The sequence below is a fragment of the Varanus komodoensis genome, unplaced genomic scaffold (genome assembly GCF_004798865.1).
Source record: "Varanus komodoensis strain SLA01 unplaced genomic scaffold, ASM479886v1 scaffold26, whole genome shotgun sequence".
In the NCBI taxonomy this organism is placed as follows: Eukaryota; Metazoa; Chordata; class Lepidosauria; order Squamata; family Varanidae; genus Varanus; species Varanus komodoensis.
This window is the reverse complement of record NW_025335684.1, coordinates 1,257,779-1,285,284: the sequence shown is the minus strand read 5'-3', so window position 1 is coordinate 1,285,284 and position 27,506 is coordinate 1,257,779. Positions and strand designations below refer to the sequence as shown.

The 27,506-nt window shown below is 57.7% G+C and overlaps 1 protein-coding gene across 1 annotated transcript in view; it reads right to left on the bottom strand.

Annotated features, from left to right (window-relative positions):
• CACNA1H (calcium voltage-gated channel subunit alpha1 H) overlaps window positions 1–26,878 on the bottom strand; it is a 183,665-nt gene extending 156,787 nt beyond the window's left edge. Inside the window, exons 1-2 of the mRNA XM_044433645.1 lie at window positions 26,813–26,878; window positions 23,443–23,759 (exon numbers count right to left, since the gene is read on the bottom strand). Of these exons, the coding sequence (XP_044289580.1) occupies window positions 23,443–23,744 (302 nt within the window). The 5' untranslated portion in view covers window positions 23,745–23,759; window positions 26,813–26,878. The remainder of the gene's footprint in view (window positions 1–23,442; window positions 23,760–26,812) is intronic.
• Window positions 26,879–27,506: the final 628 nt, after the last annotated feature.

The window sequence follows — 27,506 nt, the reverse complement described above, 5'->3', positions numbered from 1 at the left end:
GGGAGTCGCACTCGGCTTGCGCTTGGCTTTGGTGTCCGGGGTTCCCATGGCAACGTTATTACTAGGAAACTTGCTGGCAAAGAGTCGCTTGCTTTTAAGAGCTCCATCAAGGTAAAAAAAGGAAACTCCAGGGATTTATTAGCAACAGGTTCCCATAGTAACCCCTCTGAACTCATTAATAATTTCTCCTCCCCGTCACATGCATCCACTCCCTCCGCTCTGACCACTTCGCCCCACGTGTGGTGTCCAAACGCGTCCAGGCGGACGGGAGAAACACGGCACGGCACGGCACTCCCACCTCCAGAGAGAGAGAGAAGGGAAGGGAAGAGAAAGGGCATTGCTGATCTCATTTATAGTAAGCGCCTTACATGTGAGACAGCAAAATTGCAAAATGTCACCTTGCATCATTCCTTAAAGCAGGCAAGGATGGGTTTTTTCCAACATTACAAGGGGAAACCTAAATATTATGGATGCACACATCAGAAATGGTTGACTCTGTACTCCTGCTGTATGGAAGGCATACCCGCTTTGAAAATATTGCTGTCAGTCGCAGCATTTGAGTTACATGGGTGCACTAAAAGTAAAATAAAAAAGCGCAGAGTGGACACACTCATGAGGACTAGGAGACTGCAGCTTGAAAAACCTGGAACTGATTTCCGATTTCAGCCCAGATGTCTCTGCGTTCACCTGGTGGATTTGCATCAGAGTATCTTTCCCGGGCTGCGCAGAAAGCTCTGCAGACAATTTTTTGAAAGTTTTGCCTATTTTGGCACAATTTAAACTGCAGATAAATATGTAAAATAAGAAAGATAAAGGGGCAATCCCCTGATACTCAAGAGTAAAGCGTGACAATATGTATTATGGGAATATAAGCCCAACTTAGGCTGATGTTCCCAGGTTGGGGATCACGAATTCGTGCAAGCGCAAATTTGCACAAATATGCAGAAAAGCATTTGTGTACGTTCTGCATTTGTAAATTGTCAAACTCTGGCATGACAGTTGCTTGAAAATCACAGCCATGCGGCTTTCTCTTCATTTGTAGCACTCAAAGGCTGTGCAGCCATTTTGAAGATGGTTCTCTGACTTGAAACCAGACTCGAAATGGATGTCTCCTGAAATTGCGGATTTTGAGGAGTCCACAGTGGATTCAAATGTGCTTGGACTACTGTAAATCCAACCGAATGGACCAGCTTTTCCTGAGTCTTACGGACTCCTTAAACTTGTGGAGCAGTTTCTTTCCTTTCCAGAATTTTACACAAATGTAACCATGTGGAGAGGAATGAAAAATAAAAAGTGCATTTCTTTCCGTGGGATAAACTGTCAAAATGAGTGTTGGGAGCCATGCATGAATTTGCAGAAGAGAATGGTTGAAACTGGAAAAAAGCATGAATGTGGGATTCTGAAACTGGAAAAAAAACCCGGATTCTGTCAATGAGGTGACGATGGAACCAACCGATGAAAAGATGGCCATCGCAAACGTCCCTAGTCAAAGTAGAGCCACCTTCCGCTAGAAGAACGTCACTCGCCAGCAGTCCCCAACAGAGGTTTCTCCTCTGCAAAGCAGGCCACCCGGCCACGCTGCAGCTCCTACCCCCATGTGCCTGAAGAGGGTGTAGGAGAGGCGTTTGAAAACAAGGTAATGGGATTGCCCCCCCTCGAATTACTGCTTTCCCTTGGAAGGTTGCTCTCCATGCGCTCATTAGGGGGCGGGAAACACACACAGGGGGCCTGAATCTCCGACCAACAGGTAGAGAGGTGCGTGCGTGACCAGGCGGTGCCCTTGGCGAGATTCCTCTTGCGTCTGCTCATCAGGATGACAGGTGTGTGTGTCAGTCTTTACGCACATGAGGAAAACGGTGTCGGATGAGCCCAAGGCTTCACTGAGCATCTTGTTCCACATGGAGACCAGCCAGGTGCTTCTGGGGCACCCACCACGGGAGACCGTGGAGCAGCATCCTCCGGCTCGCGTCCCCCAGCGACTGGCCTCGACGCGGGAGGGATGTAAAGCCCTCATGCGCGTGGGTGGTGTGCCTGACCTCTCTTTCCGTCTGCAGAAGCTGGTGGCCCTCGGCCCACCCCAGATGGCCTGGGAGGCCCCTTCGGAGCCACGCCGCTTCCACCCTGGGCTGGCCCCTTGCACGGCTGCACTGGGCCCCACTGGGAGAAGAGGCCCTTCTCTGGTCTGGCCTGCACAGGCCCCCCTTCGGCTTCCAGGAGGGGCCCAGCGGGTTCCGGCAGGTTAGGAGAGGGGACAAAACTCCCCATTCCCGGAAGCGCTTTCCCACCACTGGCCCTCGATGGGGGAGGGAGGGAGGAGGCAGAGGGGCAGCCACCTGTCCCTCTCGGAAGAGGCGCCCCCCACGCCCAGCCTCCTCAACAGCTTTGCAGGAGAGCCTCTTCCCTCCGTGGCTGGTGGTTCTGCCATGGCTTCGAGCTCGCTTCCCCCAGAGTCGCGCTGGGCTGAGGTTCTCCGGGGCGCCCAGGCAAGGCCCCGGGCCGGCCCTCATGAGTCCGCGGGTCCTTGTTCTGGCCACCATCCAGCCCAGCTCCTCAGCCTGACCAGCACGGGCCACGCGGCAAGCTGGGCGTGCCATGCCCCGCTCTTCGGTAGCACCCCCATTTCCTTGGCCACAACGGGGTGGGGGACCCATACATGGCAGTGGGGAAGGGGAGCACCTGGGCATGGGGTGCCCCCCTCTTGGGGCCCGGGCTCCCGGCAGGGTTTGGTGACACGGCTTTTTCATTCCCTTTAGCCTGACTCCCTGCTTTCTCCCTGTTTTCATGCTGGGTTAAGGCTTGGGAGGAAAGTGTTGGCAAATCTAGACAGCATACGAAAAAGCAGAGACATCACCCTGCTGACAAACGTGCGTAGAGTCAAGGCTGTGGTTTCCTCAGCTGCAATGCACGGCTGTGAAAGCTGGACCACAAGGAAGGCTGAGCGCCGAAGGACTGAGGCCTTCGAGTTGTGGTGCTGGAGGAGACCCTGCGAGTCCCTTGGACCGCAAGGCGATCAAACCGGTCAGTCCTGGAGGAGATCAACCCTGAGTGCTCTTCAGAAGGCCAGGTACTGAAGATGAATGGGCTTCCCCAGGAGGTGGTTGGGGCCCCATTGGTGAGGGTGTCCAGATAGGCTGGACATGCACATGGTGGGCATGTCATGAGCGGATCCGGCTGGAGCTGGGGGTCAGACTAGATGGCCCGGGAGACCCCTTCTGACTTGCTCTATGTTTCTATGAAACTCAAATACTTTGGCCACCCGATGAGAAGGAAGGACTCCCTGGAGAGGAGCCTAATTGACGGCAAAAGGAGGAGGGGGCGGCAGAGGATGAGGGGGCTGGATGGATGGAGTCACTGGGGCAGTGGGTGTGAGCCGGAGTGGACTCTGGGGGACGGTGGAGGACAGGGGGGCCTGGAGAAGTGTTGTCCGTGGGGTTGTGATGGGTTGGGCACGACTTTGCAGCTAAACAAACAAACAAACAAAAAATGGCTTATGAGCTCTGCTTCATATTTACTTTTTGCCCACTTTGTCGTTCTGGTTTGAATGCTGCTCATTTAACTCCCTTGGGATCCCAGAGAGGGACAGAATGGCAGGGGAGGAAAAAAATAAACCAATACAAGCATCAAAAAGTTATCTACGGTGGATCAACTCCTGAAAAACACTGTGGACTAGCAGCTTTGGAGGAGTTTTGGGAAGGCTGCTTTCCCTTCTGTCTTCCCCACTCCTTCAGCAAGAGGGATCTTTTCCTTCACAAACGCATTTCTTCAGGACGCAGTGTGCAGAGAGCGGGCCACAGGTCAAGGGAAACTGTCCCATTATTCACCCAGAAATATGCCTAGAGGGAAGATATTAATAGTATCCCGCAGGGAGTCGCTTGACTTATGACCGTACAGAGGCCAGCTGCTCAGTGTAAGCCCAGAAATGTGGCTCGGCGCACGTGCAGTGCGCCCCCCGCCCGCGGCAGCACGGGCCACGCCTGGCCCCGGGGACGGCAGGCCCGAAGCAGTCGGCGGACGTCGCCGTCGAGGGTCCAGGCCCGGCAGCCTCGGAGTTCAGTGGTCTGATTCACTGAGGATCGTGACAGTCTTCCCGAGATAACTCCCTGGGAGCCTCGGCCAGCATCCCAGCGAGGACTGGAGCTCCAGGCAGCCGTCCAAGAGAGATAATTCCCGTTCCCAAAGATAAAGGAGCCTACACAGGCAGCGGTGGGGGCGGAGGGGCACACGGGCCTCCAGGGACAGAGGGGTGGCCGGGCAAGCTGGAGGCCTGGAGCACGCCTGCTCCCGCATGGGCCCCGGCGGGCGTCGCAGAGCCCAGCCGGGCGCTGCAGGGGTCTAGGGCTCAGGCCAAAGCAGGTGGGGCAGAAACACCACAACGCAAAAGGGCCAGAAGGCGTCCGGAGCTCAGCGTGCCGTGGAGAAGGCTGAATCTCACCAAGGCAACGTGTGGATGGTTCTGTCTGGAGAGAAGAGGAGGGACTTCACGGGAAGCCAGCACAGGCATTCATGCAAAGCTAAGCCATCGACTAAAGATGCACCCATTTTTAAGCTGGGAAGGGGTCGCAAGCTCAGTGGTACAGCCCTTGCTTTGCACGTGGAGCATTCCAGGTTGGATTCTGCCTTCTGCAGGGAAAAGGAGACGGGAGCAGAACCGGCTGATGCCGTCCCAACTAATGCGTCTGCTAAATCAGATTTAGGACCGATTTACCAGGGAGTAAAACTACCTGCACCGTTTTGTCTCTTTCCCCAGATTCTGGAAAGAATCGCTCTTTTGCAATCTTTTCTCTCTCTCTCCCTCCACCAATTTTTTAATACCTCCATTGCCTTTTGAGTCTCTCCCCACCCCTTCCGAAGACACTGTGCTCTATGAAATAAAACCAGAAACATCCATTCGGGTTTCCATCTGTACTTAAGCTTATTGCAAGCTTTATTGGGTTTGTAAGTGAGAACACAGCTCCCATCCGATACATCTGGAACAGCTGTGCATTACAAAATGCTTCCCCAGAGGCGGTGCAGGGAGAGAAACTTGATGGTTCCACGCACGTGATGTGGAATGGCAGCGAGGGAAAGTTCGGCTGCATGAGCTTTGCAAATCAGAACGGCCTTTTCCGGCAGTCGTGCTGGTCTGGTGTGCCTCATCGATCCCATTGCGTTCCTCAGCTGATCTTTTACCACGCTAATGAGAGGCCTTGGAGAGAGATGAACGGGGACACGCGAAGCTAGCCAGTAAATGGCCGCTGCTGAGCATCTCCTGATGTAACTACCCGGGAAAATTATTCAAGGGGGATGATGGGATTTCAAAGGGAAAGGGACATGTAGCCAGCGTATAAGGGAAAAGCAGCCTTGGTCTATTTCTGCTCTCTCTCCCGAGAGAGACGACAAGGTTAAGCGATGTGAACTTCCGAATGTGCCAGGACCAGCCTTACAAGGGAGTGGCAAAAACAGAGCTCCATTTTTGGACACTTTCTGGCCATTTGGCTCTTCGTCGGGGAGCCACCTGGTTCGGGTGGCCGGGGTGAACTCGCAGCGGCGGCACCGGCGGGGGCAAAACCAGAAACGGCTCCCGCAGCCAGCGGGGGAGAGGGCAGCCTGGGCTCCCACCTTTTCCTGGGCACGACTGTTCAGCCACGGCGGAGACACTTGCGAGCGCTCAGGTTCGTGGCGGGAATGAACAAGGCGAGGTGGGGGCAGTGGGGGGGCGGGCTGCCCCCCTTCCCCAGCCCTCACTTGAGCGGCTCCGGCAAAATCGCACACCGGAAAGAAGAGATGCTCAATGGTTTTATGCCAGTCCAGAAACTTCCCCAGCTTTAGAAGCGCCAGTCAACGCGTGTGCAACGCGATCGCAGCTCTCCGGTATTTGGCGGAACGAGACCACGGTCCGAAGCAGCCCCCGCAACCAGCCGGCCCCAGATGCTTCGGGCCGCAATGCCGAGCAGCACCGGCAGCCCGGCCAGAGGTCAGGAGTGACGGGGGTTGCAGTCCAGCGCACGCGGAGCGCACCAGCTCGGGGGGAAGCAATCTGTCTGCGGGAGGGTCCCCTCACAACACGCACGCCTGCGCCTTCTGCCTGGCCACGGGGCCCCCGGTGCCCCACGCGGGCAGAGATGCTCTGGGGCACTCCGTGGGCTCGGCACGCCCTCTGCCCCGCTCCCCTCAGCAAACATTCAGCCCGTGGGCTGGTTTATGGCGGGTGCATCAATCATGGCCTAAAACTACAGGACGTGCCCTCAGGCCGGTGGAAGCCGCTTCATGAAGGGCTGCGGGATCAACTGAGGTGAGGCCAAGGGAATTGACATCTATGGGAATCTAGACGCTGGCTCTTCAGGGCGACTCCTCCTCCTCGCCTGCGCAGTTGAGCAGCATCCCGTGAGCGCACGGCTTCAGCGGGGGGGCTGTGACTCGGTGCCAGGGCAAAACCTTGGCAAGCTGCTGCCCCGGGGTCCCTCCTGGGGCTGTCCTGCTAAGCCGTCCCTCCAGGGCAGGGCAGGGCAGGGCAGGGCAGGGCAGGGCAGGGCAGGGCAGGGCAGGCCAAGCAGCTCTGGCGCATGGACCGTGCCAGGCCGGGCCAAGCAGTGCTGCGTGGGCATCATCCGCGTTTGGGATGTTTAGAGCCATAGGTCGGACGCGCTCCCTCAGCTGAGAAAGACCAGAGCCTCACCTTATTTCGACCCATCTGGAAGAGTCCTGTAAACACTCGGTGACAGTTTTGTTGTGTGTGTGTGTGTGTGTGTGTGTGTGTGTGAGAGAGAGAGAGAGAGAGAGAGAGAGAGAGAGAGAGAGAGAGTGAGCGGGGGAGAGGGAGAGATTTGAAAAAGAAGTAGCATCATTGTGGTATCACAGAATCCCTTTACCTTTACCTTGGACAGGTTTATTATGGGAGAGAGAACAAGGCCTGCTTCAGAGACCCCAGAGCTGCCCAGGATGTGAGACCGCCTGCTGTTGGATGGGCGCCCCCTCTCGGCAGGGCTGCCCTCCCGGTGGGCACTCTCTGTTCAGATCATTTTAGCGACTGATTTAATGGGGATGCAGGACACTGAACTCCGGCCTGCTCCCACCCTCAACTGGGTGTCTTCTGGATCTGTTGGACCACAACACCCATCTGGAGGTCAGCAGGAAGGGTGACAGCTGTGCTAGAGACCAGCCGCACCACTGGTCTCACTGGCTGAGAATGATGGGCGTTGCAGTCCAACACATCTGGATTGCGCCAGGTTGGAGAGGAGCGTTCCACTTCCTCCTCTTTTCAAAGTACCTGCAAAACCCTCCGGGAGCATCCTCCCCAACTGAGCCACCAAGCGAGACGAATGCCAGTTTTAGGTGCTCCCAGTCTTCCAGGCAGAGTCACTGCTCTACAACTCAACCCAAGTCCATCCCTTTGTTCCATCGATATCTTATCTGGTCTGCGTGATGTCCCTCCGTATCACAAAATTGTTTTCGGCTGCCAAGAATGCCCTGGCATGAAAGAGAAGAATCAGTGCGATAAAGCAGCACTCCAAAGAATGAGACCCAAAGACGGGGGAGGGGAGCAGGGGGGGACTTGTCAGGTTGATAGAAACAAGACTATTTATGCGACTGTGGCACTTAAGTCAAGTTGTAAACTGCAGAGCAGCTACAAGGCACGCATCCGCTCCTCCGCGCGCTTGCAGGAATTCTGGCCCGTGCCTGCAGATCTCTGGGTATTTTGATAAGAGGCAGTTAAATGAACATCACGGTACACAGAAGCCGCGTTTGCACAGACTAGCTGTGGAAGCACCGCCCTGACTACGCCTCCCTCAACCGTATGCCCCCCCCCCCTTGCTCGGCTGTCCTGCCTATATATTATCGTGATCCAGCCCGTTGTTTCCCCTGCAACGCGTTTCCAGGCTGGGCTTCACAGGGTGGGATTTATGGCCCCCAGGAATCCAAGGGCTACAGGCTGAACCAGCAGAGGGGATGGTCCCGAGGGTGGAGGGGTTTCCTCTCCCCGGGCCAGGTGAGGATCTGGTTTCTGTCGAACCAGACCCAGGCCGGTGATCCACTTTTCAGATGGGCTTTGGACCGAGTCCTCTAATTGCTCCCATGATGCTTGGAGGAACTTGAACTTGGCGGAAATTCCTCCCGGAAGTTCTTTTCTGACAGCTCTCTCTGAACGCGGAACTGAGTAATCTTGGCACCTTTGCTCTCTGCCGTTGCCGTTGGAGGAGAGCGGCTGGCAGCTGGCGAGCCACGGCAGGGGACGGGCGGCCGGGCTGAGCCGGCGGCATGCAGTGGCTGCTAGAATCCGAGAGCGTTCCGTCGGCAGCTTGCCGTAAGATGGCATTTATGACCCTGGCCAAAAGCGGGACGACTCCAGCGAGGCCTGCAGCCTGTCCAAAGCACTCGTGCCATAAGAAACAGAACTGCAAAGAAACCCGAGCTTGAAGTCTGTTTCACGACCCCAAACCCTCAGACCTTCCAACGTGCAGAGGGCATTCTGACGAAGAAGAGCTACAGGCTGCTCCTTGGTGGGCACAGTGCTCGGTGCCTTATTTGGGCCCCCCCAGCTGTGGGACGGAGCCTGGCCACCTTCCCCTGGAAGGACCTGCATCTCCCCGACGTGACAGAAGCCTCCGCCGATGGAATCAGGTGAAGGCCCTCTCCCAGCCCAACCCCGGAGAGCGGCACTGCCCACACTGCAGCCACAACCATCTGTAAGTCCTCCACTGGCCTTGGCTCCTTGCTGAGGCAACATCCTCCTCTCACTGGGAGCAGATGCTATCCAAGGTCTCGCTTCTTGCACTCTTATTCTGCCACTGGGTGTTCCCCTCTTCTCCTGTGAGCCTCGAGGTGTGCAGACGTGGTGTGGAGGGCCAACATCCACAGTAGACAGACCCAGAAAATATTCTACTTAAAGAGGAGCAGAACAAGGGGACAGTAAGCCTACTGTGAGAAAAGCGCAAGTCTGTGGTGCCCAAAGCTCGGAACGGCCACGGCCCTCCAAACCTAACATAGGAGGCACCTATGGGGAGAAGGTCTCCTCCTAAACGTAAATGCCAGTTCTCAGAACAGGCGTGTTGTCCTTCGCAACCAAGCCCAGTCTCTGCCTTCACGACTTCTGTTCCAAACAGGGCAGATCACAAGCTTGTGCTTGGCATTCTCCACGCAGCCAGATTTAACACTGAAAAGAACTGAGCCCCGAGGCGTGCCAAGTTTCGCAAGGGAGCGGCACGGTGGGCGAGCAAGACTTGCAAATGCAACTTTGCTCACCTCGCTGCAGTGAGAGCGAGAGATGCGCAGCGTCCCTTCATGATCCCGGATTTGCCTTTCCCGGGGCCGTTTCTGAAGCAAAATGACTGCAAGCTACGCGCTTGGTGACTGTGCAGCATTTTGCAATCTGTCATTTGGAGATGAGCAAAATTAGATCTGGAACGGGTGTGCTTAATCAGTTGCCAAAAGCTAGCCTGACTGTTACAGGAGCAATAAAACAGATTGCATTAAACGGGAGAAAATTGACATCCGCATCTACAGCTTGTCAGATGGCTGTGTGAGGAAATCAAAATCCCCTTCTAACAGTGACCAGTATATTATTGCAAGACGGGGTGTCTGGTCCGGTCCCAGAGGCTCCCGAGCTTCGCTAGGCACAGCAACACGTGGCGAGATGAGCCGAGGGGGGCTCCCAACAGACCGATCGCCCTCTCGGCGCAAGTCTAAGCCCCCAAGAAGAATTTCCCGACGTTCGATCCCTGGCCAGCTCTCCTTTCTCAATTTGGGTGAAACGGCAACCAAGAGACGGATCGGCTCTGAAGCTTCACGGCCTCTGGCAGGCGGAGTTGTTCACAGAGGAAGCATGCAGTGCGTTGGCCCTGGCCACGCGTGGCTCCTTCCGTTGGACACTGACCCTCCCCTGCTCAGTTCCTTCCATGTCTACCCAGACAGGACACGCTAATTCTGTTTTCTGCCCTCACTCTGGGGGATCACCCCGAAGTCAAGTTGGAGTGAAGGTGAGAGAGCACACAGTGGCTCCAGAATTCGCTCGGCCTCAACGGCTTTCTGGGTCCGCCCTCACTCAGAGCTGGCTTAAGAGTGAGGACACCCATCCGGGGGAAGGAGACGGGAGGGACAGGTTAAAAGAAAACGGTACCAAACGATGTGAGAAAGGGCAAAGCAGCTTTGGGGAAACTTCTGTCCCGTTGTTATGTGTTGTCAAATCAGCTGCAACTTATGGCGACCATAGGAGCGAAAGCCCTGCTTGGCGGTCCTAAATCCAGGACCGCAGCTTCGTTGTGGAGCCCATCCCTTTCTTGGCTGCTCTGTGAAGGCAGAAGGCCTGAATCAGAGTCAGCAAAGTTTGGAGAAAACATTTGCCAGACCTGGACTGGTCATTTGCAGCCAAAGAGACTTCGACAACGCACAGATCAACCTGAACGTTTGTGAACCTGCTTCGGAGTTCTTTTTACCCTTTGCAGTGTTTATTTCCATTTCTTTAGGGTGTTGCAATGGCTCTCCTTCAATGCATCTGCATACGTTTCAAAATATAAGGGAAGCCTTAAATCAATTGAATTGCAATGCCCCAGTTCAACTTTGTGGGATGGCAGTGGCCCCAGATCGACCTTGGCACACCCTTTGGTATGCGTGTTTCCGAGCGTGCATGCTTCTTGCACACTCTTCTTTCTGCCTATAATGCAGTTTTGTGCATAACTTTTCCTTAACATATTCAGGCAAAAGTGCACCCTTTCCTGTAACTTCCACAGGTTGGCACAATGCTTTGAGTCGTGAATTGAATCACAAAGTGAAACATGTGGATTTCAGAGTGCAAAAGTCTTCTGGTTTGCATACAGGGAAAGCGAGAACGAATCCCCATGCTTCTCTTGTGGCAACCAATGTGCCTGTTTCCTCCATGTGAGTTAACGGGGGGGGGGGGGGGAGAACTTAAATTTCACTAACCGTCTGAAACCACCACGTACACCATCTCGAATAAAAACGCAAGCAGTGGACTTCTGAAAAATGTTTGAAAACTCACAAGACTTGTGATCTGGCTGAAAAAAGTATGCATTTTAAAGTGTTCTTTAGTCCATGGGGACAGAAAGTGCACACTTCGTAAAAGCAAACAAAAGTTGTTTGTGTGCACTCCCCCGTTGGCAGTGTGCACTTTTCCCATTTGAATGAGCTGAGAAATGAATCGGAAAGAAGACAGAAGGGAGGAGAACATCGGAAAGCTCCAAACCTACCGCTCTTTGCATCATGGCCCCCGATTACCCTTTAAACTTAAATATTGCATCCACGGAGTACACAGCAAATCCACTATAATGTTCCGCCCGCCAGGCGTATTCCATGCCGTCGCCAACCGCCTCCTTGGCTTAATTGAGCTTCGCAATTAATCCCCTTCAGGGGCAAGCGCTGGAAGGCCCCACTCTGGAGAACCTGACCAAGCCAACGCTCAGGCTGGCTGTCCGAAACGACACGGAACATCTGGACGTCGGAAAAGCACTGTGGGTCATCCCCTCCCTGCTCCATCCCATACATCAGGGGAAGATGGATGCTGTGTTCTGCCAGAACCCCAAAACCCTCAACTGGGGCAGGGCAGAATGGTGGCTTGCGGACAGAGCCGAGGGCCACTGCGCCCGTGACCCCGTTCAGACATTATAAGAGGCTTCGGTGCGAGAAGCCGAAAAAGCAAGAAGCTGGAGGACCCTGCTCCCCAAATCACAAGTGGCGCCCTCACGGCAAGAGAAAGTTCCAGAGCATTCCAGAACACACAGCAAATCCCGCCCGCCGGCCTCTATAAACAACCCCAAGCAGGGAAGCCGCTCTGGCCGCAAGGAGTGCCACGGGGAGCGGGTGCTCTTGGGCTGCTCTTGCCGTGGGTGCCGGCCTGGGGGGCCCCAGTGGGGCCGAGGGGTGCAGCAGTGGGGCCGTGATCCCGGCGGCACCAGCTCTGGGGCACGCTGCATGCGGCTCTCGCACCACCTGCGGAGGAACACGAGGCCGGGGGGGGGACTGGTGGAACGATCACCTGGCCCGCACAGGTGCAAGCGTGCCCACGCCACCGCCTGCACGGTCCAGCTCCGCTCACCCTTCCTGCCGAACGCGCCACAGCTGCCGCCGGTTCCACGGGCTGCGGGCTTATTTGTGTTCGTTGGCTTTAAGCGATGCGCCGCACTGCATGTTTCACAACAAAAAGGATAATTGCAATGACAATACCTGTGCTAAACAAGCATCGATTCGCAAACAGAAACAGACAAGAAGAAGAGGAGCAGCACTTAATGCAGAAATTAGGATTCCGGAGACGTATGAAGGGCTCGCTCAGTCAGAGAGAGTCGCTTGGAGACTGGCCAGGGAACTTGGACTATCGGGCGCTCAAACGGGGGGGCCTTCAACCAGTTCATGGAGCGTTAGCGAGCAGCCGAGCAGGGAAATGAAACCTCCATAGCTAGGCATGGTGTATCTCAGAGCACAGGATGGTGGAGACAAAGAAGGGGGCTGAGGCCTCCCATCATGGCCACTTGGGGTGCTAAAAGTGTCTGTCTGGCCACGAAGGCAGGTGGAGCACTCATCTCGCCTGCTTGCTCACGGGAAGACTCCTGAGGGTGGACTCAGGGGGGTGTCCTTTAGATCAAGCGTCCCTCGGCCCGATCCAGCAAGATGGCCCTTCCGATGCTGAGGGCTCTGGCCGCATCTGGCTGCGGATGTGGGTCTCCCTCTCGCATCCTGCGGGAGCTGGGCCGGGGCCACCCAGTGGCGCTGAGGAGCAACAGGTTCGGGGCAGAAGGAGAGCCTTGCCTTGCCTTGCCTTCCCTCGCTCGTGGAACCTGCTGGCACGGGAGTGGGCAGGCCCCAGCCCCTCTCCCGCCCCGAGGCCGCTGGCGGCAAGTCTACTTAGCAAAGGCTGCCGGCGAGCGCAGATCAAAGCGCGAAGGGCACACGCATCGCACGCCAGAGCGCGGAAATCCAAGCTCCTTTGCAACCCCGGTGGATTTCTCCGGCATCGCCGGGGTGGGCAAGAGGAAGCCGCCACAGGCGGAAGAAGCTGGCAGCTACGTGTGTCTGAAAAGAGCTTGCTCGCAGGCTAAATATGGTGCCCCGCGTCTCCATAGTAATTTACTGCTGAGCATTTGGTGGCAGGCCTACAGCTGGTGGGGGGGGGGCATTGGGATCAAAAAGCCCCAGCCCCTTGAAGTGGCCCACCCCTGAACTGGAAGATGACTCCAAACAGAGGACTGCCCGCTCCAGGCGGGTCACCCAGCCACCCTTGCTGGGCGCTGCATTTTTCCAAGCGGCACCTGAGCGCTTGCATCTTCGAAGCAGCCGGGAGCCCCAGGCACGAGCGGGGGGGGGGGGGGTGCCGGCGTGCCTCGCATGCCTGACCCGTGACCCCACGGTCAGCTGATCAGAGGGACACCTGTCCATCCCTGCGGAGCGTGCGGGCGCTTTTTTTAGCACGCTGCAGACATGCGCAGCCCCCCGCCCCCCACCAGCTCTGCGCAGGCCACGGAAGCAGCCGCGGTGCCGGCGACACCTGTGCCGAGACGCCCACCTGCCACAGGCTGCCGGTTCTTGCCGCCCTGCGGAGGGGCTGGGGCGAGAGGCGAGCGGCCAGGCTGGGTGGGGAAGGGGGGCGTGCCTAGGAAGCCACGCAGGCGCTTGGACTGCTCCCCCCGTTCCCCCGGCTTTGCCCCTGGCTGCGTTTGCTCCTGCTCCCCAGAGGCTTGGCCGGCGGGAGCCTTTGCGCAAGGTGGGCCGGGGGGCTCAGGTGCCTTCCTTGCAGCCCCCGCCTGGACCGGAGCAGGACGCGGGTGGAGGAGCAGGTCCGGAGGCCCCGGCTGCTGGGAAGGGACCCCCACCCTCCCACAGGGACTGAGCGTGCCTGTGTCTGACACCAGCTCTGCTGGGTGGCAGGTTGGGGGCATCCCAGCCAGTGTGCCTCTGGCTGCCCATGATGCATCTGGTTAGCTGTGGGGGGCAGCAGGATGCTGGGGTACGGGTGGTCTTGGCTCCCACCCAGTTGGGGTCTTCTTGGGGTAACCAAACAGTTGCTCCGTGCACAGGAAGAAGTGGGCTCGGCAGCCGGATTTGGGAGCAGGACCCGCAAAGCTGCTCGCCCCTCCGTGCTCCTCCCCTTTCCATTTCCGCAAAAACGTGCCCCCGTTGTTCAGTTTGTGCAGATGGGAAATTGTGCAAACTGCATCTAATCTGCTGGAAAGATTGTCCACCCATTGGTAAATTCGCGCAACTTTTCCCCAACGTGTGAAATTGTGCGTTTTTAAGCAGTGCAATCGCCGACTGCCTTTTCCCCAAAATGTGTGGAATTTGCAAGCAGCGTTATTTTGAGAATTTGCAAACATTTATGCGGGACGCGTTTCTCTGCTTGCGTGCAGGGTTGTGACTCAGCATCCCCAACTGTTTTGCCAGCGGAAGTGAACGTCTCAAACCCCCCAAGTTGCATGCCAGTCACTGTGTCTGCCCCCAAGATGGCACAGTCCTTCACCATGACACATAACAGCTTGCTAAAAATAGCCAGACTCAATCGGCTCCCAGAGCGTGGTTGCCACAGGCCATGGCACGACGAGGGGAAAGAGCAGGACCCACTCCCCTGGGTCCTGTCAACCCCGGCGCCCCACAACAAGCAGATCCAGAGGGACAGGATGCGCCTCGATTTTTGACAGTACATCTGATAATTTCCTCCTCCGTCTCAGCCTCAACTGACCCATTCAGAACTGAGGGATTGGTTTTCCATCTAAGGCAATCTCTCTGAAGCTAGGCCGTGATGCCTGAGGATGATGGCAGTTGTAGTCTAATGTACCTGGTTGTGCCAGCTCTTTCATCCCCCCCTCCCCTCACCAGGCTCTTAGCTGACAACTTTCAACCAATATAATCCACATCATTGGCTTTGGAAATCAAAGCTCACGGTTTGTGGATTCTCCTGCTTGATTGCGCTTGCCCCTTCCCTCCAAGGTGGTGTGCATGAGGAGCCCCACTCCTGTTTTATCCTCACAACAGCCCTCTAGGGTAGGCCAGGCCGTGGGTGTGCAAACAGGAGACCCAGGGCCCAGTGGTCCAGCCCCAACTGACACTCTCTCTCACAGCAGGCCTGGATTTTTTTATTTTTCATGCATTTGCAGGGGACCGACCACAGAGCAGCCCCTTTCCCACCGCTGCCCCGAATGTTTGAGCCAGTCCTCAGGGCAAGCCCCAGGTGCCTTTCTCCCCACCCCTGCCAGAGATGGGGCGGTGAACAAGTCGAAACGACGCAGAAGGCTCTCATGGCTCATCTGCCATTCATTCATGGTGCGCGTTTAAGCGTCATGTGTCCCAGTGATTCCCACTCTCCGTCCAGGAATTCAGAGGTGCAGCCCAGTCGCTGCAGGCCTCTTTGCCTGGCCTGCTGCAATCTTGCAGCTGGGAGTCAGCCGCACCTAGACGTCTGCAGGGCTGCGCTGCGAGACAAGCCGCCTCAAATATGGTGGCAGGGAAACTGTCAAGTCCCATCCAGCCATAGAGGGCCGGATGCTCCCTTTCCGCCCTCTGAAGCCCGCACCTTGGGACTCTGCTTGGGCACCCCTATGGATGTCAAACATCTGAGATCGCACAGCAGACTCGCAGCGAGATCCACAGATGCCGAGGTATATAGCATCTCCCCCTCCCCACCACACTTCCCCGATAGTAAATATTTAAAGTCAATGATTTATGGAGGATGTGGGGAGCACGGAGGCCTTCCTGACAAATCTATCACGAGCTAATTGCCAGCTCAATGAGCAATTGCTCTTGCTGAAGTGAAAAGGAAAAGGGGCAGAGAGGAGAGCAGGGGCCACTCTGGACCAAACTCCTGCTTGCAAATATGTGCTGGCTGAGCAACGGGGAGCAACGACGGGGGGATTTCCCAGGCCACAAGAAACCTCAGCCCACTTTCCGGATTCCTGCTGCCACTGAAGCCCTGCCAGAGCAGAAAGGCAGGTGAGCACCCCCCCCCCCGTCTGATCCCTTCGGGAAGGATGGCGTTTCCCTTGGGATGCTGCTGCAGCGGTGCAGGCTGCCAGCGGAAGGGCGGGCACGAGATCCAGGTCAGCCCTGCCTTTCTGGAGGGCCCCCATTCCGGGCCGGGTCCTTACACGGAGGAGCGTCCCAGCAGCCCGGGGCCACCTGATGTCGGAAGCGGCGCTGACTCAAACCGTTTGGGCCTGCTGGACTTCGCCCCAGATCTGTGCCTGCCATCCCTGTCCTGGGATTTTGGAAAGCAGGCATCGCCCCCGGCCCAGCCTCTCGGGGCCCCCAAATGTGAAGCCTTTGACACACCTCCTTCGTCTGTAATGACATCTGGGCACGGGATGCCCAGATGAAAAGCTCCCCTCCTTCCGCTCCTGCTTCCTCTCTTCCCCCAGCACGACCACGACGCTCAGCTCGTGCCAAGGCAAATCGCAGGCGGCAAACGTCCTGGGGAGGAATCTCTCCTCTGGCCTTGAGCCCAGCACCAAACAGACCACCGTTGGGCACCCAGCGAGTGCCCTCCCCACAAGCACGGCCTGCTCAGAGCTCCCCGTTGGTGCCACCCGTCCTTGCCCCCCTCCTCCCTCAAGCGTTTGAGTGCAAAGCAGCTCATTACCCCCCATTAGGGAGCCTCTGGCTCAGCAAACAGAGCCCAGGAGGGAAATGCCGGCAGATCGGCTCTCCTCCTTCCCGCCAGGGCTGACTCCCAGGGACAGGTGCTCCAGGCATCCCCCTCCTGGCTCTAGTTCCACACCATGTGTGTCTAGACACCCGCCTTTCCGTCTCGCCACCGTTCAAGTGCCACAGAAATGCTTTGGTGGCATTCCTTCCGAGGCCGCTGGCCCCTTAGCCAGAGGCAATTTTGGAAACGCATGCGGCACCTTTCTTTCTTTATTTCTCAGTCCAGCGGCTCGTGCACAGCTCGACCAGGCGGAAGCAAAATTCCCCGCTGACTTCGCAAAACCTGAACGAGGGAAAGGGGATGGGAAGTCAGCCTGGTCGGACGAGGGGGCAAAGGCAGAAGGGGGCTTCTCTCGCTGGCCGGTTGCTGGAAGGAAGGCTGGCTGTTAAAGACCAGGCTGTACTTTGGAAGTTCTTCAATCTGTGGACTCTTCAGCCCAACCGCCGAGCCCCATATGCTTCTCCGACCCAGCCAGAGCGCCTGCAAGCGGGAAAATAAACCCGTTTTTCCCCTCAGTCCCCCTCAGCTCCGCTGCTTTCTCCTCCCACCCCCTTGTCACCCTATGTCAACATCTAGTTTGCAAGCCCTGGCCGGGGGGGGGGGGGGGGCGGGGGGCTGACCTTTTGGTCCTCTGCCATGCATGCAGCACGCTGAGTTTCACTGTGTGCAACCAATTAATTCCTCATGGTCCCAGCCGGAGCCCCTGACCCCACTCCCGCTTAGCCTGGCCTCGGAAAGGTGTGGACGCTGCGCGTCAGCCGTGGCCCTGCTCTGCTTTCTCGGGGCGACCACACGGGCCGCGCACGGAGCATTCTGCTGCGAGATGCCACTGGTAAGGGAACGTGGAGCCTCCATGTTCAGAAGCAGACTACCTCCGGATCAAAGTGCCGGGGGGTAGAACAGGACGCGGAACTGGCCGTGAGCAAGCGGCGTGCTCGCAGCTTACTCTAGGACATTCCTTTAAGGGGAAGGACAAGAGGGGAAAAGAGGGCCAGCCATTTGCTTCTGGCTGTTATCAGCTTGCAGAAGCCCAGCAAATTATGGGGGGGGGGTAGCCAGAAATGGATATCATCATCAATATATTCATTCCTATACCACCAGTAGCCAAGACTGTCTGGGAGGTTTACAACGAAGTATAAAAGTAATCAAATACAATAAATAAAAATATTAACAAGAATTTTAAAATAGTTTAAAATGGTATAATGTAGCATTGCAAGACAATCAAAATGGTCTGGCCAAGAATAAAAGAAAGACGTCCAGCTAATTATGCCAGGCCTCTGAATGACGAGGGAGGACTTGGAAGGCCTCCGAAAAGGGTGTTGTCTTAATCTGGGGCCAAAGAGATGGCGAATCTGGCACCAGGCGGGCTGCAGCGGGGAGGCTGTTCCAGGGATGGGGCCACCACTGGAAAGCTCCCCACCACACACACACACACACACACTTCTCGCTGCCCTCTGTGCCTGGCGAGGAAGGCCCCAGAGGCAGAGCGCATCCGATGGCGAGATGGCCCTTTTGGTGGTGACGTGGGATTCCAGGCGCAGAATTGGCTACTTGGAGGGCTGCTTGGAGTCCAGAAACTGCAGTTAGCCAAATCACCTCCCCCCCCCCACCCCCGGGGGTAGCTTAGCGGCCAAGGGGCTGTGTGGTCTGCCCCTTTTTTCCATCCACCCCAAGCAGGCAAGCAAACTGGGACTACAGATCCCAGCTCCCCTGCGGGAGGGACCGGAAGTCCAAAACATTGGAAGGGCACCGGGCTGGAGAAGAGCAGAGCTGCCGAAATTCCCGACCTGGAATTCCAGTCCATAGTTTCTAGGCCAGCACGCCCCGTCCACCCTCTTCTCAGCAGCCCCTGGGGAAGGAAGCAGCTGGGAGGCGGGACCCTCCGGCTGCAAGGGAGGGAAAGCAGCTGCCGCGGAGCCACCCGGCTGGAATGCAAGCCCCCCGTGCAGGAGCCGAGCTCAGGAAGCCCGGGGGCCCGTCTGGCCCTGCAGCCCCTCTCCCGTGGCCACTGGGTGCCCTGCTGGGAGGCCCACAGGCGGGACATGAGCCCACGGCAGGCCCGCCTCCGAGACCAGGGACGGTGTGGAGCCAGCCAGCCAGCGTAGCCGCCTCCGTCAGTTGCCAGCCCCCTGCTCAGAGGTGCCCGGCTCATGCAGAGAAGCCCAGGTTGCGGCTGCAGCGATCCAGGCAGCGCGAACGGGGAAGGGGAAGGAGCCCGTGTGCTCTCTTCTGGCAGGTGCGCGCCCTCCAGGAGCCTCTCCTCCCATGCGGACCTGCCCGGGCACTCGACGGCCCTTCCCTGGCAGCCACCGGAAGGGCGGAGGGCCTTTTCTGCTGTGGAAGACGCCTCCCAGGGGGTCCTCCTGGCTCCCATCTTGGTCTGTACCCCTATTTTAGACCCAAGATGTAAGCTTTTATAGTGCATTGTCCCTCGCATTTTCTGGCTGCGATGGTCACGACCTGTCCAGAGAGTGTGGAGATGGAATGCATAAATATGTAGAACCCGCTATTCCTGCCCTCATCCAGGGATGGCCACCAGCCCCCTGACCTCTGGCCAGGAGGGCTGGTGGGCAAGACGTCCGGAGGGGATGCGGCTGGGGACGGCTGGGCCCAAGGACCTGGGGTTGGGAAGGCGCTTCACCCGGGACCCTGGAGAGCGACTGCTGGTCGGTCAGGGCTTGACGTGCTCCAGCGTCCAGTTCCTGGCCATACTTTCCCACGTTCTGCAATGGCGGAGCTGGACTGCGAGGCCACCTGAGGGACGTGGGCCTCACCACCACGACCTTCCCTGGGCCTGCGTCCCCCAGCCGTCTCTTCTTGGGGGAACAGCCCAGACTTCGACCCCGTCTTGGGACTCCTGCTGCCCACCAGGAGGGAAACAGAGAAAGAAGCGGCGTTCTAGACGCACGGAGGACATGGCTGCTCTTCCCGTCCGTGGGGCTGGCCGCCGGCCTCCAGTGCCCCAAGCAAAATGGCGGCCAAGCCCTCCCCGCTTCCTTGGTTCCTCTGAGGCAGCCGCCTCCCAGCCGTTGCAAAGTTACTGCACCAAAAACACCGGCCAGGGAGAAGCGAGAGCTGAAGCAAGAGGACACCGGAGCGCATAACGCTGGTGCAGCCTCTTTCTCTCCTTGTCTCCAGTGATTGCTCTTAGTAATAGATTATTATGGGTTGCCGTCTCTGTGTAGACAGCCCCCTTCCTCTTGCTTGTTGCCAAGGGAAGCGAGGATGAGATGCTAGATCACACACACGAGTTCCGTTGCTTGCGATCATCACCGTATTAAAAAATCATGCTCGTCACGACGCTGGCAGGACCCGAGTGGCCACCCGCCCGGCCGATGCTGCGAGGTCCCGGGGCGACGGGGCCGCCGCTTCAGGCTGTGGGCTCCCGCCAGCCCAGCTCAGCTCTGGCAGGGGGTGGGCCAGCCACACCTGCTCCCATGACACCACCCCGGCCCCGAGCTGGACGTGGGTGAGACGGGCCATCGCCGCAGGCTTCTCCACGTTCTAGACGGGGCCGGGAGGACTCTCCCAGCCAGCTCAGCTGCACGTGCTTTTCCTGGCCCAGCGCGTGCCTGCTTCCTCGAGGACGAGGAGCTGCTACCATGACACCCTGGCCTCTTGCCCCCTGCTTTTCTGTCCATGTACTGGGAAGTCCTGCGTGGGTTTTCCCGGCCTTTGCCCTCCCTCTGCTAGCTCCCAACGTCAGATTTCAGGTTACAGGCTTTATTTAATTGATTTATACCCTGCTTTTTTCTTGCAACAAACTCAAAGCGCCTTCCGTCGTTCTCCTCTTGCTCTCCAGCTTATCCCCACAATGACCCAGAGATCCCCCGCGTGAACAAGGGACTCCCCCCAGGGCCAATACCTTCAGGGGCTGGGCTTGCGGGCCACACAGAGTATCAGGGCAGGACGAGTGCTTAGATGCGCCATCCAAATAATGCCCATTTTAGCAACCTAGAAGAAAGAGCAAAATTCAGGACGGAGCCATTGCTGAGTGGCAGGTGGCTGCATCTTGTCTTGCCTTGTTTTGGGGGGGGGAGGGGTTCCCAGAGTATTCATTCCTTCACTTCACCATGCGAGTTTGCCTATAGTCAAAGCTCTCAGGGCACTGTGCATAAATACAAAATAAAATGCCGGAACATCGATACAATCTAGTTAAATACAATAAAACTCCCCTAAGAGAATCGACAAGCTCAACCGAAAACAAAGATCCAAACATCAAAACTAAGCAATGCTAAAACATATCCACACCGAGGCTAAAAAACCCACACGCAACAGCTGCAATAAACCTGAAAGACACACAACACAGCAGCAGTGAAATCTACCGCAACTTTAAAGGCCTAAGTCTTTGCATGGCATTGGAAAATCAATGAAGGACAACCCTGGGCATATTTCCAGTTAAGACAATCTCAACGAGAGGACTGGAAATGGGGTTTCTTTGCCAAAGTAGGGCAGGCGAACATTCCCCAGCCTTGTGTCACCGCCCCCCCCCCACGGGTTGGACCACAAGGCCCCCTGGTGCCAGCCAGCATGGCTGTTTCGATGCACAGCTTTGCTGTTCCAGCCCATACACGCACCCAGAAGCAGAAATTCACACTTGCCCAAATTCTGCAGCTCAGTTCTCGAATCATGCGACCCGACACGAATGTCATAGAGAAAGATGGACCTGGCATTACGCCTGCCAGCAAGAACGACATTCATGGATCCATGCGCCTTGGGAACTGTGCCTATTGGGCAAGAGTGCAGGACATGTGCATTTGGGGACGGACGTGCAGAAATGCATGATGAGCCACATGAAAACTTCCTTTCAGAATCCTCCAAGTTCAGGTAGGGACCAAATAAGACCAAAGCACAAGGAAAAACTGAAACGGTCAGATTTGCCTGTCCCTGCTTCTCACGCTCAACAGCCAGAAAAAAACCAGCTGTGCAAACACAGCCCTGGTGAGCCAACTGCCCATCCCCGCCCAGGATGGGCTCCGTGCGCACCCTCGTAACTCTGGAAGACCATGACCCTGGGCTGCATTTCGGGGGCAGGCCGGCCCCAGCAGCACAAATTTTGCCCCCCACCCCTTCTCCACGGCCCGGTGCCCCTCCAGGAAGCACATTTGCACCAAGAGAGCCAGAACGAAGCCATGTTTTGGCTCAGAAGCTAATCCCCTTACAAATCTGTCTGTCTGTCAGTCTAATCTAGATGATGCTCCAGGCTGCAAATGAACCAGCACAGCCTGGCTCTCTTACATAAACTGTCCCGCCGGCCCTGCCCTTCTGCCTCTCCCTGGAGCCTGTCCCCCAGTTCTTGAAAGCTGGGCCGTGATTTGCCACGGAAGCAAAAGGGGAACGCGACTCCCGGCCCCCAACCGTTTTGCGCAGTGCCTCACCGGGCAGCCCCCGACCCTCCCAGTGCTCCAAACCGCACGTGCCCCCCGAGCCTGTCCGTGGAGGGATTTGGCTCCATGACCAGGAGGAAGTGAGCCTGAGGACATATCCAGACAGAGATCGGAGGATGCTGGGCCCGGTTTTCTCATGCCTGGAAGCACTGTGCAAATTCAACGGCACCAAGGGAGCTGGGGCAACCAACCTCCAGGGAAGGCTGAAGTATTTTTAGTTTTAAGGAATGCTGACCCAGGCTGGCAGGCAGTTGACCAACATTCGCAAAACGGTGGTTTGCTGCGTGGACAGAGAATCAGGCACCCGGCTTCTGCAAAGCCCACCCTTGGGCCGTCCTGCTTGCTCCCGGCTACCCGCGATCTCCCCAACCCGGGGCCCTCCAGGTGTGTTGGACTACACCTCCTATCATGCCCAGCCAGCAAGGACAGAGCACTGGGGCTCTGGCAACCGTCCAAACAGCAGGCCGGCCTGGGTTCAAGGGCTGAGATGCGGAAAGAAAAGTGATGGAAAGGGAGCCAACCGTGGGCAAGCCATGGACCAGCCGGGAAGGGGAGTTGCCCTCTGGCTCCCGGAGAGGGGCACCCGCCAGGCGAAGGGGGGCAGCACAGCATGGAGGCAGAGCAGAGACGTTCCATCCATGCCCCAGGGGGGCAAGGGTCCCTTTTCTCCCTTGCTGGCCGCACCTCCCTACTCCCCCCCCCCCCCGGAGTAACTTGGCGAAAAGTCTGCTGCATTTATTTACTCATTTCTAGCCCTCCCAGTGGCCCAGCCTCTCTTGGATTCCACGGGCATCTTTGCACGGGCAAAGGGTTCCTTTCGATGTCAAAGTAGTTTGCCCAAAGTTTGCCAAGGCATTTGGAGATATAATTGCAACACAGTAAACCAACACACACACACACACTGTTGTGTATTTCCATGTGTGCATGCTCACACCATTTGCTAGCAATGTGCAAGGCATTGAGAAGGCCGAACACAAACCATCCATTTCAGCACCACGAGGCTGTTGCCTCCACGCACCACAGCGGGGGAAGGACGGGCATTCCCGGCACCGACCTCCACCTGGCCAAGGCACCACCTCAGCCAGGTGCTCCTGCCCAACGCGCGACTAGCCGCCTCCCGCTCCCGGCTGCACTTCTCAGCTGTGCCTCGTTCTCTTTCGGACAGCAGAAAGTCAAACCCCAAGAACCCAACAACGAGGAGCCGGTTTGACCAAACTCTCCACTGTGCAATCCAGTTGAGGAGACCGGCTCAAGAACCAACCCGTTCCAGGACACAGAGGCTGCCAAGCGAGCAAGCACCCGACTGGATGTGTCCTCCATCCAGCATCCACAGCCAGGAGATGCAGCTGATTCAGTGGAGCTCAGAAGGACTCAGACAACAACCACGGCAGTACCGACATCGACCTTTCCGGGCCACGCGAGCCAGGAAGGAAAGGATATGGGTTACAGACCAGTTTGAGGCACCAGCTCCGCGGTCGAGTCGTCTGGTCGAGGCAGAAGAAGACGGTGGGGGCCAACGCAGGGTAAGGGACCTGGTTCTCTCCCTCGTGGACTGGATCCCGGGTGGACGATCCTGCCGAGGCCAGACTGTCCTGGATGGATTTACAAGCACTGAGGGTGTCCTCATCTTTCTCCTCCCCGGGCTGGGGTGCCTGACCGGTGGCTGGTCCAGAAGCTATGGGTACCCGTACCTCATCACTCGCCAGCGGCTGGAAGGGTTCTCTTCTCTCGCCATCAGTCATGATAGCAGCCGACGCCTGTGGGAAGCGGGAGAACGAGGTGAGGAAAGGGTGCCGTGTCCTCTGGAACCCAACAGGAGTCTCTCCTGTGGCCACCTGCTGGAGAACCGAAAGGCCACACATCGCCCTGTAGAGTCTTGGATGGCCGGCAGCGGCTCCCTGGCAATGCGGCTTTGTCCACCACACAGGAGGTCGGGGACGGAGCCCAAGCATCTGCAGGCCAAGCATGTGTCCTTCTGCTAAGTCAGGACCCTCCGCAACTGAGGGCTACAAGAGGATCTGGAAAGCACGCCCTCCGAGGTTAACCGAATCCCACATGCACAACTTTCTAAGCAGGAAGAAAACAACTGTGCAGACAGAAACTGGGAACCACGGCTTTGGAAGGGAGGGGAGGGAATTCAGCACAAGCTCCTTGGGGGGTCCGGGGAGGCCATGGGAGCTGAGTAGCAGTGAAGGAATGGAAGGGCTGGAATGCAAAAAAAGGTGATGGGGAGAGACAGGAAGGAAAGGAAAGCAAAACGGGCAGAGGGGGGTGGGGGGTGGGCAGAGCTGATACTGCCAGTAAAAAGAAACTGAAGGGGACTGGGGAAGGGAGGTCATTCCTGGGACAGTGGGGTCCCAAACAGCAGAGTTTTGTAGGAAAGAAGGTGGGGGGAATGTCTGCCCCCCTCCATAGGAAGGCCCCATTGTCCCCAGATACCAGAATGTGTTCCCCTCCCATACATCTTGATTTGGGAACCAAGTACTGCTGCTTCCTGCTTCCTGATCAATCAAGGTGCCAAAGAAAGCCCTGTTGGAAGGATGTGGGGTGGGACCAAGACAGCTGGGAACAATTTTAAGGCAGTGCTTCCTTGGGAGTAACAAGCCCCCCGGACAGTGCCGATGGATGTGGAACACTGGAGCTCTGTTGTAAAACTTTCCCTGTGTCCAAGGGCCACGTAAAGCCCTGTTCTGTATCAGAACTACGGGGGGGTTAATCTCTGCCTTTTCCACATCACCCTCCCAATCCAGATTTTGCCTGCAAGTCCCCCCCCCAGCTGTGAAGGGGGAGATTATAACAGGGGCTCCAAGCACAGAAAATGAGGGACACCTTCCCTGCTGAGTGACTTGCATGAACTTGGCTGTGGGTTTGGTGGAAAGAGAGTAACCGAGCTCTTCCCAGCTCTTCCCAGAGCACTGCAGTGGGGTTCTGGCCATACTGCACCAGCCCCAAATGGTCCCATCTGTCTTTGTCCTGAGACCAGTCAGGACACGTCCTCTGCCGTCCAAGCACACTTTCCTCTTGGATGCCATCGGAACGGAAAAGCTACTCTGGAAACCTTCGGCCCCTTCCCCACACGTCCTGCCCGGCATCGGCCATAATCACAGGCAGCCAGTCTCCTTCTCTAGGGTCTGTTTAGCTGTGTGTGCAAAGTCACAACAGAAAGGCAACGAAAGGGCTACGGCAGAGGGCACGGCGCCAGAGGAGGAAGGTGCAAGCAGGATGATGGAGGAGAAGTGGAAGAAAATAATCTCTCAGCATGAAAGCAGGTACTCCTTCGTGTAACCGTTGCTGGGGAACATGGGTGGGGAGGTGCACTGGCCCTCCTGGCCTGCTTTGGGATCCTGTGGGCAGCTGGCTGGATTCCGGACCTTGATCCCACCTTGGGGTTCTTTTATGTCCTTAACCTTCTGCGCAGGTCAAGGCCCAGAGATGCAGGACGTGGGAACACCAGCCCCCACGGGTGTCCAGGGGTCCTGAACTAGCGAGCTGCCCTGGCCATGTGGGGCAGGGGGGCTTTCTCTTCATGATGCAGCCCAATTCTCTTTAAACTTGCCCACTGCCAGAGCACAGCACGCTCCTCCCTAAATGAAGGAGACTCTTGGGAAGGAGGGAATCCCACTGAATCGAAACCCTATCCAAGACCCCAAAGATCCCTGAGTTTTCCCTTCAAGAAGAGGAGCCGGAGGGAGGGGGCAGTAACGGGAGCAGAACCTCCAGGGGATGCGTGGAGAGACGCCGAACTATCGCCACCACCGGTTCATATGGCAGCATCGAAATGCGAGGCTGGTTATAGAGGCACAGGCCTCTGCCCTGACGAGCTTCCAGTTCCCACGTGGTGGGCAGGAGGAGGGGAGTGGTCGAGATGGGGCTGAGAAGAGAAGGAGAGAAGTGAGCAAAGAGCCGGGGAGTGGAGAGCAGCAGCCGGAGCGAAGAGGTAGCCAGCGATGCTGCCAAGCGGGGAAGGAAAGGGTTACCCGCAGAACAGGGAAAGCAGCGCGGAGGGGAAGGAAAGAGTTAACGGGAGCAGAGGCAAGAACTGGAGGGGGCGAGGAAAGGGTTAATGAAGGCAGCGGACGCCGAAGGTGGGATGGATGGCGAGATGCGGGGAAGGAAGAGCGAGGCGAGCAAGGGGGAATCCGCGCTCCGCGGCTCTGCCTTCTCCAGGCTCCCGCGGGCGAGCTGCCTGGCTCCCCCCCGGGCAGGGGGCGCAGAGCGCCGGGGGACTCCCGGAGGGCAGCCCTGCCCCTCGCGCCCCCTCCCGCTGCCTCGTCTGAAAAGTCAGCCGTGTGTCCAACAAACCATTCCGAAAATCAGAAGGGGAGGGGGCGCGTGGTTTGGCCGGCGGCACCCCGGGACCCGGGCGCCGCTGCGCCCCTGGCCGGGAAAAGGCCGAGGAGGAGAGGAGAGGAGCGGAGACGAGAGGAGGGGGCGGGGAGGGTCCTTAACCTTGGCTTCTAGTTTTAGAAAGCGAGGGGGGAGGAGGAGCCAGCGGAGAGCTCGCGAGGGCGGGGCCGCCTTTTTTATTTAATTTGCGGCGGCCCCCGCCCTCGGAGGGACAGGCGCGCAGGGGGAGCGCGGGACCCCCGGCGTCGGCACGTCTCCTCGAAAGTAAGGCCCGCGGAATTCCGGGCTGGCGCTTGCTCGAGAGTAAGTCTGCAGAGGCTCCTGCGCGCGCGGACTCGAGCCCGACTGGACTGGGGGGGGGCGCCCCGAGGGGCGGGGGCTGGCGGGGAGGGGGCGGGCGAGGCAGCCTTTCCCCCGCGCGCTTCGCCGGCAGGGGTGGGCCGAGAGCGGGCTCCGATCTTACCTGAGTCGCACGGACCTCTGGCTTCCCACACGCATAGCCGTGCCTTGCCGTTCACATGAGCCCAAGCGGCAAAATCTACTTTCAAGGACTCCGAGAGGGGAGAGCGATCTATCCCCTCCCACCCCCTCCCCTGGGGATAGGAGGTCTCCGGCTCTGTCAATCCCACGAGCAGCTCCGGGGGAGGGGTGGGTGGCGGGGTAACGGAGGGGAGGCTCAGGCTGAGAAGTCGCCCGTCTCTGGACGCCCCCGAGGCATCCCTCGGCGCGTTCCTTGTCCTCCGCCTCCACGGACCCCTTCGCTTTCCCTTGCCCCTCTCTGCCTGCGTCCCAGAGGAAGGATGGAGAAGGAACGCGGGGTTCCGCTTCGACCCCGGCCGCCAACCCCTTGCAGGCGCGCTGGGGGGCGGGCAGCCGGCCAGCCACTTCCACAAAACCCCTTGCGGACGAGAGAGAGGCGGCGGCGCGGCGGAACGGCTGTGGACAACAAATGCGAGCGAGCGCAAGAGCACAGAACCGCACGGAGCCGGAGCGCGCTTCGCTTTTGCGCACACTGGAAACTTCAGACTTCTCCGGGGGGGAGGGAAGCGGGAAAAGGGGGAGGAGAGAACGCGGGGAGGGGGTGGGGAGGCTGGGAAGCTGGAATCCTGGCCACGAGAGAACCAGCGGCTGGAATCCCGGCCGCGGGAGCGCGAAGA